Genomic DNA, 19,160 nt, shown 5'->3' with positions numbered 1-19,160 from the left:
TGGTTTTGTGGGCTATGACCCACGTTTTGTGTTTTGTAGGAGCTAAAAAAAGTACAATTTATACGTATATATGCAATGGTTATAGGAACAAATGGAAACGATGGTTCGGTAACTGGTGGTGCGTATAATTTTAGTAAAGCGACAACTTCTCTTACACAAAAGGTATTGTCATCCCCAAAGCAGGTGACCCTCGTGAGGCATGGCTTAAGCTCTTGGAACGATGAAAGCAGAGTTCAGGTTTGAAATCATTTGTCTTAGCTTTTATCTTTTGAAACCTTTTGACATGGCAAAATGGGCGGGTTGGACGTTCTGATAACATTCTAATAACAGTTCAAGTCAGAATTGGTATTTTGTACCGGCCAGATGCCCAGGTTGACTTGTTAACACTTTTTAGCATTAAAGTACCTTAAAGAAACAAGATATAGTTGTATAGATTTATAGTGTTTTTACTGTAACATTTTTTATTGCTTCCACTAATTATATCTAGTATCTTTCACTCAGGGAAGCACAAATTTGTCGGTCTTAACAGAAACTGGAATAATGCAAGCAGAACGATGCAAGAAAGCTTTGGTAGATATACATTTCGATCAGTGTTTCTCAAGCCCAATTTCTCGTGCAAAGGTTCATATGATACTTTTTTTTTTTGTGTAATTGATGAATTAAACAGACGTTAAAAGATACTTGTGATTCTTTGAATTCTAAGTTTGTATGATTTTGATGATGCAGTCAACTGCTGAAATATTGTGGACCGGGAGAGAAGAGTCGATAATATATCTCGATAACCTGAAGGAGGCACATCTATTCTACCTTGAAGGCATGAAAAATGGTCTGTATATATATTTTTAATATGATAACATTAACACTGCTTATATTGTCTCTATATCAGTCTGTTTTATAGAAAGAAATGATCTTTTATGCATTAAAATACAATTTGGCAACTTTTGACCCCACCCATCTCCTGTTAAGTTAAATCTCTTCATGGGTATCGTTTCACCTATCAGAGGTTAAACATTATCCAAATGGCCTATTAGACCCATTCATAACTAGATTGGGTCAAAATTACTACCTCCTAATTTTAGTATATAGTGTACTAAATGAGTTTTAGTTTTTGGAGGCAGTGGACGCTAGGCGAATATATCCAAAGGAGTATACGCTATGGAGACAAGATCCAGCCAATTTCAGTGTTAATGGCGTTTATCCTGTTCGACAACTATGGGACACCGCAAACGTAGCTTGGAAAGAAATTTTGTTTACACCGGTAAAAAAGCTATATCATTTTCCAGTCGTTAAAAACGCTTATTGCTATTTGTATGACCCATGATACTAATGCTTTTTGCTTATGTTTTTTATGTTTTTTACTTCCAAGGATTTTGCTAACGACAACCCTAAGGGCTGTCGTTAACAAGATTTAAGATAGTGTACATTTTCATAACCGCTATAATAAAATTTACTAGTAACCGCCAGTACAATGACTTAATGCATGTTAACGACGGTAATCCTAGTGGTTAACAACATTTGTTTTTATAGGGGGAAAATTTTCTTGTTGTGACACACAAATCAATATTACGGGCACTAATCTGCACGGCTCTTGGACTTAGCCCAGAAAGGTATGTATTTATTATGTATGATAAGATGTAAGATATCAGTTACAACTTGTGACAAAACTGAGTGTTTTTTATATGGTGGGTTTAGGTTCCGAGCATTTGAAGTGAATAATGGCGGAATAATTGTGTTTAAGTTCAATGTGGATGGTGAAGCCATGCTTCAATCTATGAATATGACAGCTCATATGTATACTGTGTTGGGAAATTACGGTCTCACTAATTCTCACCATCCAGCCCAACAATAATAGTAAAGAAATAAGAACAATACACAACACAATATTTAACGTGGAAACTCCAAAACAGGAGAAAAACCACCGGCCCCCAAAGAGAGAAATACACTATATCACAAATTGTTACAATGATATAGACGACTCTCTTAAGCCAACTACACTCTCCAAAATATTTAATTAATACAACTCTCAAACAAGGGTAAGAAAGAAAGAAATAATCAAATACTTAAAGTGTATTGATTGGTGCGATTTGGAATGAAGACTTAGCCCCTCTTATATAACCAAGTCACTCACCCCTCACATCTTCCTCCCACCAATGTGGGATAAACATATCTTCTACTAGCCAAAATAAACGAACAAATCTCCACCTTTTGGATAGAAGAAGATAACCATGCTTCCACATTGCAAGGATAACCGATGTAGACGCTTCCTCGACGACAACTTCAAGATCCTCATCTTCATGCCGTTGACATTATCTCCCAAGAGACAAAACTTGCATCTTCATCGAACATTGTCTAAACCGACAATCATTGTCATCACAGACAATCATAACTCTTAACAAGAATTATCATACTCCACCATTAAGAGTATAGCACTTAGAATATCACATTCCAAGCATTTCACCTCGGCACATGTTGTTGAACAACCAGCTGAAACTTTATGGTGCAACTTCCTTGTTTGGCTTTCCCGAAAGTCCCATCAGCTACAACATCAGTTTCCACCACACAGCCTGCATCAACGCCAAACCAATGCCCATGTGTAATTGTGGAACCGCTAACGAACATCCCTTTCCACGGTGGCGCGGACACACCATGAGGATGACGTGACTTCAGAGGAATTCGTCACTCTCCGTAACAACGGAGACAATGTTAGCGTCTTTGGAGCCATTTGCCGGATTAGCTCCACCGGGACAATTAACCCTTACATGTCCAGTCTTCCCGCACTTCCAGCATGTCAGATTCTTTCTAGAGTTTCTCTTCTACCTATCCGAACACAACTCTATCGTATCTCCTGATGACGAGACCCCGTTACCTTCCAGTCTTTTCTCCTCGGATAGGAGCTTGCTAGTAACGTCTTCAAACTTCAGAGTTTTCTTCCCATACATCAAAATAGGTTTCATGTGTTCATAAGACGATGATAAAGATAATATCAACCTCAAAGCTTTATCTTCATCATCCGTTTTAACTCCAATAGCCTCCAGTTCTGAAACAATACCGTTAAGAATACTTAGATGATCTGAAATCTTTGAACCCCCATCCATACGCAGAGTATGAAATTGTTCTTTAAGACACAACCGATTTGAGATGCCCTTGCCCTGGTACAACTGCTCTAGTTTAACCCAAAGCTCCTTTGCCGTTGATAACCCGTGCACATTTGCAAGCACGTTCTTTGCAAGACACAAACGAATCGCACTTGCTGCCCTCAATTCCATATCATCCCATTCTTCTTCATCGAACTTACTGCTAGAATCACTGCCAGGAACAAGGGTGGGTTTACCCTTCAAAGCCTTGTGTAAACCGGACTGAATCAACACATCCTTGACTTGAACCTGCCATAAGCCAAAATTGATCATCCCATCAAATTTCTCTACATCAAACCTCATTGGACTGAACTTCGACATCGTATCCGTATCCTATAGACAACAACTTTCTCTGATTTTGCTCACGTTTCGAATAGCCAAAAGATGTAGCAGGTAGCCAGGACCCTTTAAATCGGAAATCCACAACTAGGCCACTAACAAATCCAACTATTACTACGAATCAGAAAAAATATTGTCTAACCAGATACCCTATACGATCAATAGAACTCGTTTCTGATGTGGACGATCCACTCACGTGGCAACCACAGAGCATACTCCGACTCCTATAACCGAGACCCCCGTCAAACCTGATGCTCTGATACCAGTTGTTGGGAAATTACGGTCTCACTAATTCTCACCATCCAGCCCAACAATAATAGTAAAGAAATAAGAACAATACTTAAAGTGTATTGATTGGTGCGATTTGGAATGAAGACTTAGCTCCTCTTATATAACCAAGTCACTCACCCCTCACATCTTCCTCCCACCAATGTGGGATAAACATATCTTCTACTAGCCAAAATAAACCAACATACTGATCATACTTATATTTACTGAACTTCAAGGTTTTATATTTATGACTACAACTCATAGATCGAAACCATCATTAAATCATAAATTGGTTGTTCCTTTAATCCAGTTTTATGACATTTTTCCAGCCTAGCTGTCAAGTTATTAATAGCAAAGCTATAGTATCCATATACTGTATCACTTAATTTGAGATGAATAGTGTGTATTTAGTATTGAAATAGTCTTAGAGGCAGCTAATAGTTTTCGTCATTGATGCAACTGTCTCTCTGTCTTAGTTTATAAAGTTTTCGTTTTTACTCCCAAAAAGAAAAAGAAAAAAAGAAAGAAAAAAAAGGGTATTGTGATAATCTTACAGGCAGGTTAATACCATTAATTTACAGGTAGTTGCAACATACGATTAGGCCAAATTGTGCGCATCCTTAATTGACTATTAGGACATTAGCTACTAAGCATCAAGGTATAATTAACCATGATTCCCAAATTGTGTGCATACTTAATTGACTATCAGGACACTAGCTACTAAGCATCAAGATTAAGTCTTTTCTAACACAATGTATAGTTGAAAAAATAGCTACTCGGTGAGGACTTTTTAGAGAGTACTCAGTACTCGGATGTTGACAAAGTTACACTTTGACCCATTTTGGCTGAGTTTTGACCAATTTTGACTAATTTTCTTAGTTTTGGCCGAGTTTGAACGATTTTCCGAGTATCCCGAGTTTTGGACCAGTTCTGACCGATTTTTTGAGTAATCCCGAGTTTAGGCCGAGTTCTGGCCGGTTTTGACCAATGTTGACTGAGTTTGACCGAGTACTTGCCGAGTATCCCTCGAGCTGCAAAAATCGAGTACTCGCCGAGTAATTCCCACTAGTATAGATGCAACAAATATGATCAACCATGATTTCCAACAACAACAATCTATAAACACACCACACTTTTGTTTTATTGATGAATATACATAATTTCAACAACATACCACAATATAATTCCAATATGTTACATACCACACTTTGGTATTATCCTTCTCTAGTAAAAGTTCAAATCCAGATTAAAAGTTAGTACCTTTTTCCTGAATATGAGATCTTAACTAGACTACCTTGCAGAAAATATATCCCCTATACAATAACTATTGACTAACGGTTTAACGACATCGTACTGATATACCGAACGTGGTACATTATTTGACTTACCAGCATCCTGTTTTACTATAATCGCCACAATCGAAACCCTTTGCAGTAAACGCTTCTACAAGCTTCGGAACAAGTTTCGAGAGCATAAGCTTGAAACCCGTTGAATTATTACTTATTTGACGTTCAGGCTCAAGAGATTGGCTTACGAAAGCACAACCTATTGGAACACCTTCGAGATACGCCTTACAAGCCATCAATATATGCGCACAACGTTTGCTAAAGTGCTCCTCTACGAGTGCCTCAAAATGCTGATATTATATTTTTCAAAAGACAAACTTTAGTTTCGTGGATTCGATTGTTCAAAAAAGGCAAGAAAAACAAACATCCATCTTGTGATTTTGGAACGATCATGAGTTGGTTGGTTTAGGTAATCGGTCCAAATAGGTTGGGTTGGTCCGAAACACTTTATGTCCAAAAGATACAATTTTGTGATTAACTAACTTGTATTGTATGTCATATACGATTACAATTTTATACTCCCTCCACCCGACATTAATAATTCCCAGACAAAAAACACACACATAGTTTAAAAAATGCCATTATTACACTATTATTACACTGTACTTTTTCTTAACTTTACAGTTTTACCCCCTTACCTTTTACCTACATTTTTGTCTTGTTTGTATAAAGTAAAGGTATAAAAGAAATTTACCCAAATATTATTATCTAATTATAAAAGTAGACTATTTATATGGGACAACACAAAAAGGAATACTGGACTATTACTATGAAACAAATAGAGCAATTCATTTGAATACACCGATTTTACATGAAAAAACGGAATGGCAAAGATCATTTGTACCTTAGGTGGGTTGCGAAGTACGTAAAGCATGGATTTACAGCTCATGAGAAACGCATTCTCGTTGTAACTGCACGAGTTCTTTTCACCTTCGAGACTACCAACTTGCTTATCGTATCCAGCTTCATTAAAATAAGGCTTTTTGTTAAGCACTAAAGCCTGAAGCGAGAGCAAAACTTGAAGAATCGTTGACCCATTCGGGTTCCACGTTTCGGTTCCAGTACCCGTCCAAGTATTGAGAAGGCTAAGACATACCCTCCCTGACTCGTACAGGTTTGGGTTGACCCGTAACCCACCAGAGTTATAATGCACCATCTGTAGCAAACCAAATTTCCTTTATAACATACTATTACTAGTGGTTTTTTAAGGAGTTAAAAGTAAAAATAAATAAATAAATAAATAAATAAATAAAATACCGGGGGTGCGTGCGGGTACTCGGATGGAAGGAAAATGTCGAAGAAAAAGAGGCAGTCGTGATATGGTGTACCGGGTGCCCCGATGATTACGGATTGCATTAGATCCATTCGTTCTTCAAATACATGAACATATATCATTTCTGTCAAAACAAGTATGCTTCGAATCGTTAGTTCGTTAATATTCTTGAGAGGTGGAAATTTTGGCCCATTTACCTGTTAATGGGTCAGTTCAGGTAAAAAAAACCAAAAAGAAAGTGGACCAAAGTCCCAAACAGATCAAGATTCTAATGCATAAAACTTAAAAGAGTTGTATACTATCAACATAAAATAAAGTTTTGTAATCATGTTTGACTGTAAAAAAGTTGATAAATTTGGACAATAGGTGTTATGCGTCAACCTTAACCAGCCCGACTCCTACTCGAAAGTCACCTATTTTGACCCGTTACCCAAGCCACCAACTAACCCATTTTGACACCTCTACAATTGCACCTAATTCCTGAAAAACTTACCAGGAAGATCCTTAGACAAAATGTTCCACTCCTGCTGAACTTTCTTTAGCCAACATTTCTTAACCTACATGTCATTCAAACGTTGGCCCTCAGATTGCCGAATATAACATCTCTAACTAATACCATTTAAAAAAAAAAAAATCATAAAATTTATCTTTAACCTGATTTGATACGGAGTCAAGAAAGTGGTGGTTCGAGCAGTCATTGACCAAGTCAAACTGCTTAATCTCATTCAAACCCTTTGGTCCTTCAACTTGCTTGAACTTATCTTCCAAATTTGTCTCCACAACAACCACCTGATTATCTTCCTCGTTGTCAAAAACAGATATCGATTCGTTCGGCGAAATACCACGTGAATCACTCGACAGTAACGTGTAAGGCATAAACCCGAATAAACGTGTAGTCATGTTTGATATGAAATCAATAGTAGATCGCGAAACGTTAAAAACTGTCGAATCATATAATGTCTCCAAGCAATCTTTCTCATCATCATCATAATCATCATCATCATCAACATCATCATCATCATCTGACAAACTCTAAGAAAATAATAAGCTTAAGTTTAGACGACGTTACAGGAACACTAATTTTGTGTTACTTAAAACAAATTTCGGTTGAAGTTACCTTTTCTATCGAGTCTGATGAACGGTTATCATGCTCCGATTTTTCCTGATTCGATTCAATATTTTCATTGTGTGTTAATTCACCTTCAATCTTTTCCACTCGTAAAATTTCGTGAGGTGCAACCTGTACGAGCGTTGATGCTATTACAAAAACTATATATGCCTAAATTATTATAGTAAACTAGTACTTTAAAATAAGGTAATTAGAAGGTTGTATGTACTCAAAATCACCTGGGTAATGCCAAACATTTTATTCAACACATTTGACATAAAACATAACTCAAATCAAGTCAATAATAAGTAAATAGATAGATAGGAATTGCCACCTCTATGTCTCTATTAATAATCTGATTCAGGCAGATCAATATTAACCTTAAGAAACAAATTTGAGTCAGGCAGCCTTTCTTCCCCAAGTCATAGGTGACATTTTCGACCCATTTATTTATGAAAGTGTTGATTCGGGTTATGTATTAATTGCAACATGGCAGTGGCTATAAAAGTTGCTAAAAAGCAAATGGGTCATACGGGATAAAAGTCGCCTAATTGTACTTTTAATATAGACCAACATCACCAAAAAAAAAAAAAAAAAAAAAAAAAAATCTTAGTTTCTTACCTTCGATGTAAAACCCGCAGCCCATTTTACTTCAACAAAACCACTTTTAAAGCCAATCACAATGCCAATATGATCCAAGTAACAATTTTTACTACATTTTACTGCATCTTCAACATTCTCAAAAATCTTTCCTTTATGCAGCAGCCTAAACACAAGGTCACCTTGACTATACGAATAATCCGGGTGTTCAATTAATTCATACGCACTCACAATTTCACCAACCTTTTCGGACTCCCACTTGACCTCTACCGTCTTTTCTTTAGCATCGACAACATTAACAACACCCCACTTTTTATCTTGTTGATCATCACACGTTCCTTTTTCAAGAACGAATTGGTGGGGCCAAAAATCATGCGCATCGAGGGTGTTAACCGGATCACAAGAACTCGAATCTAACCCACACGATTCACTACCATCTTGCCACAAGACATCAACTTTACACTTAATCTTTGAAATCACAAACATTTCTTGAGGACCCGATTTAAGATTAGATTGTTCATGCACCGTTTGACCCATAAACCGTGTGTGATCGGTGTTTGGTAGCACACACCAATCACCAAGTTGCCAACTTGAATGAGGAAAACACGAAACGAGTGTCAAATCTTTTGCGTTTTGTAAAGCCGAAGGCAACGGTACGGTTTTGGAACCGAATACCGCACATCCAAGCCAGGTCACGTGCACCAAACCCGCATCAACCGTGCATACGGTACCTTCATCATGTTTTTCATTCATAGATCCACAAAACCATTGGGTTGACTTTGACTTTGACTTTAAACGTGTAGAGTTGACTGCTTTGACTCGTTGACCAGGATAATACGGGTACTGCGAATCATCAACCAAATCCGGAGATACCGGTACGAGCTTCTCCATTTCCGTACCCGTTATTGTAAATTCACACTTGGTACAATCGTCGAATATAACCGTAACCAAATCCGTAATGTGGTCAACTCTACCAACCCAAGGACCCGATACGACAATATCGTTTACCGAGATCGAACGAAATCTTTGGAGTTTTTTGGAATCGATGTCTTTTAGTTTCTTCTCGTGAACGTTTTCCAAATCCACGACTATTTCAACATTTGTTACTTTTCCCATTCGTGAAGATGAATCTTTAACTGAACAAACAATGTCACCATGAACATATCTTCGTTCAAACAATAACAAATCATCGATTTTTCCGATTGTTTCTTGAAGATTAGACAAAAGAGATGAAGCTTGTCCACTATACATGAATTCATCATCTTCTTGATCATCAGAGCTACTACTCTCGCTGTAGCTATCAAAATCGCTTAAAAACACATCCATTTCTTCGATCCCTAAAAACATGGACTAATTAAATTTACTTTTGAGGTAACAAAAACAATATATTAAAAAGGATACAAACTTTAAGATAGGTACCTTGTGATATGGAAGTATTACTCGTCTCACTATCAAAAATCGACAGAAAAAGTGATAATATTATCTTTAAAGAAACTGGATATAATTTGCCAAAGGAGATTTGCCCGGTAACTGAAACGGGTCTGCTAGAGACACCCGAATATGCCAAAGGAGATTTGCCCCAAATATAAGATCAAAGTATCAAACTTTTTGCCAAAGGAGATTTGCCCGAACGATAATAATAACGTATCTATAGATAGATAAATGACCCAAAATGAACCAAGTATTCTTTTGGATGTCAAATAATATGCCAAAGGAGATTTGCCCTTAACTGAAACTGTTAATTTCAATCAAGTTTTAAGAATAAGCAGAAAAAGGCTAAAAAGAAGCAAACAAAAGCACGAAAGAAACACTAAAGAGAATCGAAATGGAGCTTATGCTATATGAATTGGGCTATTTTACAAGATGATATATTCCCTAAAAGGAGAAAAAGGTCTCTAAACTCGCAGTTTACAGTAGCCATGATCCGTTTAGTTCTGCACCTGTTGAATTATTAATTGAAAACTTTAGTAGGAATTCAAACAAGTGTATCTTGATGCAGTAGTACAAATATGGATGCAGTTAATGGAAACAGTTTTGTTTTAAAAAAATAAAGATGAACTGCAAACAAGTCAAGATGCAGTTGACATCTTTTAGGAGAATCTTATGAATGTAAGTCAATTATGTGATATTTTTAGTAGGTTTCGTATGTATCTATATCTCTTTAGCAATCTTAACCAGATCATCTTATCAAAAAAGACTAACTGAAAAAGACAAGTAATTTACACACACAAACATTGCAATTAACCAAAAAATTAAACTAAAAATAAAGACTTTACATTTTAATAAAAACCATGCGACCCATGATTATAATGAAATAATTTCACATACCCATGAATCTTAATCTTCAATATTTATTTTCATCATGAATGAAAGCAATAAGAAATGAAACAAGATCACAAAAAAGGCAAAATTTCAAAAAAATAATAATAATTTACCATTTGCAGCCAAGAAACAGCATAGAACTTCCTCAATTTATGTCAAATTCAACAGCTGAATACACATAAACACAAATCCAAGAATCCAATTTTGCCCCTTTAATCCTCTCTCTCACACACACAAACACACTTTATAATAATATTTATTATATTATTAAATTAATTAATTATTACATAAAAAAAAGACTAAATTTTTGTTGTTGTGGGGAGTTTAGAGAGGCAAAGTTGTTCCTCCCCAAATCCCCTCTCTTACCCCATGATCAAGCATATCAAACTCTCCCTTATTCTTTTTTTTTCTTCTTGTTTTGATAAAATGAAATTAAAAAAGAAAATAGGTAAAATAAGAAAGTTTGTTAGGTATTTTTAAGAAAATGAAATATGATGGAAGTGAGATTTTGAGTGGGGATGTAATTATAAAGCCAGCAATGGCAAAATGAAATTATGATGGATGGAAGTGAGATTTTGAGTGGGAATGTAATTATAAAGCCAGCAATGGCAATAAGAATAACAATAGTATAGTGTAGATATATCCGGTTATGAAAAAGAATATACCCTTCTTTATTCTACACCCTTCTTTATTCTACTTCTATATTATTCTATTCTCAAAGTGCATCTTCCTTACTTTCACTTTTGCATTCCTCTATGTTTGTATTTATTTATTATTTATGCATATGTAGATTTTTTTTCTTGGACGAAAATATATATATATATATATATATATATATATATATATATATATATATATATATATATATATATATATATATATATGATCATGCATATTTTTGCCATAGGTTAAATATGTCTGTTCAATACGTAAAGGGGGTTTAAGGATCTTAGAACAAGGCTCTCCGGTCCGGCTACCATGAATAACCCTGGTCGACATGATGATGTCGGCGGGGTGGCCAAGTGATTAAGTCCACCTTCGATAACGGTCGTTGATCGGAAGGCCCCATATAAGGCTGTAGGTGCTAGTCAGCAAAGAACTAACATGTTAACCTTGAGAAGACGAGAGATGATGCTGGTTACGTAAGATGTGTGGTTGATGATTGTTACGTAACCTGGTTGTTTCTTAGAATGATAATTAGGGTTTGTATATATAGGCAAACCCTAATTCTAGAACCATCCGAGATAATGGTAATCCCTTCCATAACCAACTCCCCCGAATCACGGATATAATTATGGAAAAGATACTTACTTGAGGACCAAGTAACCGCCGTACCGAGAACAAAGGCATTCGATACGAATCCGCATGCCGCTTAACGCATACAAAGTATACGCATACGCATGCGCGAGTGCCCGCATACATATGTATTGCACATGCGGGTTGCAGTATCATTATGTCCCCCCAGTTTGATGTTATATGACGCAAGACATATGATATCAAACTATTAAGCAAAAAGGAAAAAACAAGAAAACGGCTAGCATTTAATTTTCCGCGTGCGTTTCGAGGGCATTAAATGCCTGTCACTGTCGCAGAAGCCCATTCGGCTGACGAGACGTAAAGTGGCAGTTGGCAGGCGCGTGTGAGCCACGCGCTCAACACAGGGCACATCTAACTGACACCCACGCGCGTGCAAAAAACATCAATCGTTGATTGCGTTACATGTATACAGCCACGATGAAACTCGTTTCACCCCATGACCCCTAATTTGCACTATAAATAGGCCTGTTTCACCCACATTTCCATTTTTCTGCATCAAGCTTCTCCAATACACTGCCTATTTAAATTCCGATCAAAATCCAAACATTCCGGCCAACTTCTAAAGGTTAGTTGTTCTCCGATTACATATAGAAAATGACTAAGGCTAACGAGACTTACGTAGATAGCGTATTGTCGGTAATAGAGCAACAGCATATAGATTCATTAGTTAAACAATACCCACCGTTAGCACAGTATAATCCGGTGCCTCCCCAGTCTAATCAACGTGCCCACAAACCGCCGGAGAATAAGGTAGCTATATATGAGCATGCGTTTAAGCATGGCAATTTTAGGGTGCCACCTTCCGACTTCTTTTTAGGCGTTTTAGATCATTTCGGCGTAGGACTAGGGCAATTACACCCGTACGCAATAGGGAAAATAGTGCTGTTTGAGATGTGGTGCGTTGCGCTAAACAAGGTACCATTAGTTAAGGTATTCTGTCATTTATACCGCCTAGCCAATCATCATAAGTCGTGGTTTACTTTCTTCGCCCGTCAGAACTTCACAAAAACCCCCAAATCGAACGCGGGTCACTGTAAAGAAACCTTCTTTTTTATTGACCAATCTATTGTGGGAGCCACCTTTCCACAAACACTTGTCTGGTGCAAAAGCATGGCTAAGGATGTGAACAAAACCCCCGTCCTTGATGACGAGGAAACGAAGTTGTTAGCGGAGTGCGCTAACGCACAGCTTGTGCACCGGTCATATGGGAATGTTATGCTGCGGTTGGGTAGGATATCTGCGCACTCGCCATGGGAGAACATGCGTCCAGCCATAATCGCGCCGAATGGCAAGGGTAGGAATAGTATAAATGCATATGAATATATAACCGCTAGCGTATACGTACATGTTTTAATATTGCGCATATGTTTGCAGAGATGAAGATGAAGAAAGTGCTTACCGCGGAGGAGATTGCGGCTATCTCTTTTCGCAAGCAAAATATAAACCGCGTGATCGCCGCAAGCTTCCCGGATAGACTCTGCACGTCTTTCTTTGTCTTCGGGGATGGCAAACTATCAATGTCTTCAATCTTTTTGGGATTTGCCTTGATTCCCCGCGCTGTCACCACATGACCTAAAAACTTGCCTTCCTCTTCCCCAAAACTACATTTGAGCGGGTTAAGCTTCATGTTGATCCTGCGCAGAGACGCAAACGTTTCTAGGATGTTCGCGAGCATTTCTTCTTCAGTGTTACTTTTAATTACCAAGTCATCGATGTATGCTTCAAGATTTCTACCAATTTGGTGCTTGAAGGCTGCGTCCATTACGCGCTGATAGGTCGCGCCTGCGTTCTTTAATCCAAAGGGCATCTTCGTATAACAATAAATACCTTGTGGCGTATGAAAAGCAGTTTTGTCCTCATATTCCGCAGCCATTAAAATTTGGTGATAACCCTTTGTATGCATCTAGAAAACACTTGTACCGGAAACCTGACAACGATTCCACCTTCCAGTCTATCTCCGGGAGAGGGTAGTTGTCCTTGGGTGTAGGTACCCGTCCTAATCCATCTGGACGAAGTCTTCAACATCTGGTCCCATTGCGAGGTTCTGACCTCTATATGCCCTGAATGACTCCATGTAATATGAGTAAATGCACAGCGGAAGGTTTCTTTCATACCTGAGAATAAACATGCTTTAAAGTGTCAACCAAAAGGTTGGTGAGTTCATAGGTTTATCATAAAACAATAAAATTCATTATTTTGATAGACCACAAGATTTAAATGCTGCATGGTACAAATGGGCCCGAATCATATACCCACCTATAATGTACATGCGATATCTTTTAAATACAGTACACCTTTCTCGTGTACGAAATCATCTTTCATAAATCTTAGTAACCGTACACATATCTCGTGCACAAAATATAATACACATAACCTGTGTATAAAAATCATTCTCTCGACACATAACATTCACATCAATTGGTGGCAATTATCATGTCCACATAATTCAATGGTGGCAATTATCATGTCCACATAATTCAATGGTGGCAATTATCATGTCCACATAATTCAATAATAATTCGCAAAACTTCTTTCTGCATAATAATTCATTCGAGGAATGTTTTGCTTGTGTCTATCTCGTCAAACATTTATAAAAGCATTTCATGTAATCGCAGTTCAAAATATATTTCAAAAGCATTTAATAAAGCAGTTGTAAAAACAGCGCATGTATTCTCAGTCCCAAAAATGTAAAGAGTAAAAGGGAGCAAATGAACTCACCTATTGTATTTTGTAGTAAAAATACATATGACAACATTGAATAAGTGTAGGGTTGGCCTCGGATTCACGAACCTATATCATTCATATATATATTAAAACGTATAATCGTAATCAAGCAACTTTATATATTTAGTTATGTATTAAGATCAATTTTTATATATACTCTTATTAATACTTATAATATATTATTACACTTAATTGATATATTTAATTTAGTTAACGTTATATCATTATCAATAATATTATATCATAATATTAAGCGATATTAGTATAATTATGTAACAAATATATTTGTATATAAATTTCTTTCGTTTGCAAAGTAATAGTTATTATAATAATATTAGAATAAGGTTAATAATAATAATTATAATGCTAATATCGATAATAATAGTAATAATATTAGTTTTATAGCAATGATAAGATAAAATGATAGTTTTCAATAAAATAATATTTTTAATAATAACGGTAATTTTAATAATAATAGTTTTTAATAATAATTTTAGTAATCATATTAATAATATTAATATTTAAATTATACTTCTAATAATAATAGTTTTTAATATTAATAATAATAATGATAATACTAAATAAAAAAAATATGATACATTTAAAATAATGATACCGTTAGTAATGATGATAATAATAATATTAAAATGATAAAATTAATAATAATAACAATACTAATAATACTAATGATAATTATAATACTTTTAGATATAATCATAATGATAATAATTATAACTTTTATAATAACAATAATAATAAATAATCATAAATCTTGTATTAATAATAATATCATTAATAATAATAATAATAATAATAATAATAATAATAATAATAATAATAATAATAATAATAATAATAATTAATAATAATAATAATAATAATAATAAATGGATATACCCTTTAGAACTTTTTCTAAAAAGAATGCCATGAACCAGGCTCGAACCCGAGACCTCTCGAATACCTAAACACAACCCTCACCACCCCTCTGTTTCTGCCTTTCTGATTAAATCTAGACACTAAATTTAATTAACTGTATTTTCCATGTTTTTACTTCTTCTTCTTCGTCTGATACAACAAGTCGACCAGTGATCTTTCTAAACTCATAAAAGTGGTTTCATTGATTTATTTAAAATTTGAAATTTAACTAGTTGTAACACACTGTGATGATTTGTATTTACAGAAAAGGAAAATAAAATTAAAAAAAAAACACTGTAACTGTGGTGTCGAGTAGAACGAAGAACATAAAATCACTTTTTGAATTCTAGAGTGTTTTAGCCAAAAATTATAACATGAAAAAGGTTATAAATCCATCATAGAAACTTTCTGGGTCGTTAATTTTACTTAAAACATCCAAATGAATTCGAATTTTAAAGAAGAACAATCGGTTGACTTTTAATTCAAAAACTTTGACTCACTAATTCGAATTCGATAGTAAACAATTGAGATTGAGAATTTGCAGATAGTTTTAGTAATTAAATTCTAACATAACTGCATTTTTAGATTTTAAAAATTGTTACGAATTCGATGAATTGAATAAAAAAAAAATACACGTACAGGGGTTTAACTTTGTTCTTCGACTGTTTCTGCCTTAATTTGATTTAATTGGGTTCTGTTAAAGGTGTTTAGAAATTGTAATTGATAATGTGAGTTCATTAGGTAGCCTTTACAACTGAAATAACTCAATTATATAGGAATTAAAGATTTTCAATGAATTAAATCGGGTACAGAGAAATAAAAAAAAATAAAAGGACGATAGGGATTGCTAGCTGGTTCTTGGCTGTTATTGTGATCCTCATCTTGTGATTTGTACGAGTTTAGACTGAAAAACAAATTAATAATAGTAGGAAAGGGATTGAGAACAGAATACGTACTACTTTAAATCCCTGAATGTATATATCTGAGATATATATATATATTTTTAGCTATATCTGTGTAATTAATTATATATATAAATCTGTATATAATCGTGGTTTATATCTATATATCTGTTTATTAATTTTAATTAATATCAATAAGTACCATGGTATTTAATGATAATAATACTAACAAAAATAATAATAATGATAATAATATAAACTATATTAATGATAATAAGTTTAAATAATAATAGTGATAATAATTACTAATAAAAAAATTCTAATAATAATAATAAATTGTATTATGTTTATATTAATACGAAATATGATAACTATAGTAATGATAATAAGGATATAGAAACAATAGCAAATTTTATTATTAATGACAATAATAGATTGTACTATAATAATAATGATAGTAATAATAATTTATAACAATAATTATTAATGATAATGGTAATAATAATATTTACTAATAATACTAATATTATTCATAATCACTAAAATTATAGCTACTAGTTAATATAAGGATGATGTTAACAATGATAACAATAGTATGGATAACAAATCAAATGTATCAATTTCATATTATAATTTAATAATATTAGTAATACTGATATTAATATTAATGAACATAATAATATACCAGCTATAATTAGGCTTTTAATTACATTTAATATATTAATATTACATTTTATCAATTGTGTAATATTTAACATTTATTGAATATTTAATATCTAAATATTTTACATATAATATAATATAATTGTTATTAGCAATCATATATACCATAGTAATATCATATATATATATATATATATATATATATATATATATATATATATATATATATATATATATATATATATATATATATATATATATATATATATTCATCTTAATAATACTTAACTATTTTATTTAGTATTTTACATTTTTAATTCCAATTGATTAAAGTATTTATTTAAGAATGTATCTATACACTTATTTATATATATATATATATATATATATATATATATATATATATATATATATATATATATATATATATATATATATATATATATATATATGTTTACATATTTATTTACACACAATTGTTCGTGAATCGTCGGAAATAGTCAAGGTCAAATGCATTTATGAATAATAGTTCCAACATTTTGAGACTCGGTTTAATAGACTTTGCTTATCGTATCGAAATCATATAAAGATTTAAGTTTAAATTTGGTCAAAAATTTCCGGGTCGTCACAGTACCTACCCGTTAAAGAAATTTCATCCCGAAATTTGATTGGGATGGTCATGGTTGACATTAAGTATGTTTTTCATGACTCATATGAGCTGATGAATATAGTTTTATTACTGTTGGGTAATATGGATAAGATAATTCGATTACTTGAAGAGTACGAATAAAGCTATCATTAAATAGTGAAATGAGAAAGACCAGTTTCATCATAACTTTTTACTAGTCATAGTTGAATTTAGGAAAAGAAGGTTCGTCTTTAACTTTTGACGTTGTCTCTATTGAATTCCGGAATTCAAGGGATTTAAAGAAAATTTTCGAAATCTAAAAGATTTGATTCTTCAGTGAGTAAGGAAATTAAGATCTCTATGATTAAATATGGTGATCTGCCCCGATTTCTCTGTCTGATATTTTCATTATAAATTAAACTCTCCCGTTCCATTACTCACACCATTTCTATACTTTCTTTCTTAGTTTCGTATATCCACAAGATTGTGAAAATGCTTAATCCAGTTCTAATCCTCGATATTTTCCTAATTATCATTTCTGTCATCCTTCTTTTCAATCTTCCACCAGAAAAATCTGTTTACTTTTACTATTACCTTGGGGTGGTACTAGTCTTAATTCTACCATGTTTTTATGTTGCGATATACATTGATATCCACGGTTTGTAATTTATGTGTTGTTATTGGGCTTTATATTCTCCCTTATATTTCAATGTCCCTATTTCTGTTTCCTATAATTATTGCCATCCACAGTTAATATTTCCTCCTATTTGCTGCGATTTATACTCCAATTTCTATTTCGGAGCTTTGTCCCTTCGTTTCTTCTTCTTGCGATTAGGCATCGCTTGTAATGGTCCAGAATTCGCAGATATAAGTTTCAGAATGAACATTGTTAATGTTCTATGAAAGAAATGGTAATAACACAATCTGACTTGTCAAATTACCAGAATTCAAGGAAAAGATAAGAGTATCAAGAAAACATGTTATTGATATGTTTATAGAATAAACAGAATGTAAGAGTCGTGTAACATGGCACAGGATGACATTATGTCTGTGAATCATCACGTTCCATTTAGAAACTCAGCATGACTTACTGTAATATAATCACGTTGATCAAGTGTCATTATATTATACTAACTCATGCATCAGTTCCCAACACTACTTCAATAACATTCATATTTTAAGCCCGAAAGTTTACAGAATTTAGAAACTAAAATAGTTTCCTTTTATGATATAATACGGATAGAGCGGAGAGATAATTAATATCGGACAAGAATATTTATGAAGATATCTTCAGAAATATTGAGGATATTTATAACGAAAGATACGATGATATTTTAGGATTTCTAATATCGAAGGATGGTGAAGAAAATTTGTCCGCAAGAGTTTGGAGTTAAAAGCAAGGTATTCGCTAAAGATTTCATCAGAAACAGAATCATCCGAATTCTTAATGTACAAATTTAGTCCGTGTGATTTGTTCAGAGACTCCTTCGTAGTTTGCTCAATCAGTTTTTCAGTTTCAAACTTTTTCTGAGCTTTGCCAACATACAATTCTTTATCATCAACTTTTGGCTGTTGAGGTCGTTTACAGTTTTTGTTGCTTCATTCAACTTTTCAAAATT

The 19,160-nt window shown here is 33.9% G+C and overlaps 1 protein-coding gene and 1 long non-coding RNA gene across 2 annotated transcripts; one reads left to right on the top strand and one right to left on the bottom strand.

Moving 5' to 3' along the window:
- Window positions 1-1,047: 1,047 nt before the first annotated feature.
- Window positions 1,048-1,799, top strand: LOC139861377 (uncharacterized). Its single transcript, XR_011763744.1, has 3 exons — window positions 1,048-1,258; window positions 1,528-1,607; window positions 1,693-1,799. It is a non-coding gene; the product is annotated as an uncharacterized lncRNA (long non-coding RNA).
- Window positions 1,800-4,618: 2,819 nt separating this feature from the next.
- Window positions 4,619-9,829, bottom strand: LOC139864441 (probable ubiquitin-conjugating enzyme E2 24). The gene is made up of 10 exons (XM_071853021.1): window positions 9,490-9,829; window positions 8,604-9,407; window positions 8,092-8,558; window positions 7,480-7,602; window positions 7,017-7,394; window positions 6,856-6,919; window positions 6,347-6,486; window positions 5,934-6,245; window positions 5,132-5,379; window positions 4,619-4,808 (listed from the first exon to the last, which is right to left on the bottom strand). The coding sequence occupies exons 2-10, from the start codon at window positions 9,394-9,396 to the stop codon at window positions 4,619-4,621; spliced, it is 2,715 nt and encodes a 904-aa protein (XP_071709122.1). The 5' UTR covers window positions 9,397-9,407; window positions 9,490-9,829.
- Window positions 9,830-19,160: the final 9,331 nt, after the last annotated feature.

This window comes from Rutidosis leptorrhynchoides, chromosome 8, assembly GCF_046630445.1.
Source record: "Rutidosis leptorrhynchoides isolate AG116_Rl617_1_P2 chromosome 8, CSIRO_AGI_Rlap_v1, whole genome shotgun sequence".
Classification (NCBI taxonomy): Eukaryota; Viridiplantae; Streptophyta; class Magnoliopsida; order Asterales; family Asteraceae; genus Rutidosis; species Rutidosis leptorrhynchoides.
Note: the sequence above shows the minus strand (reverse complement) of the source record. Positions and strands in the feature narration are given on the sequence as shown.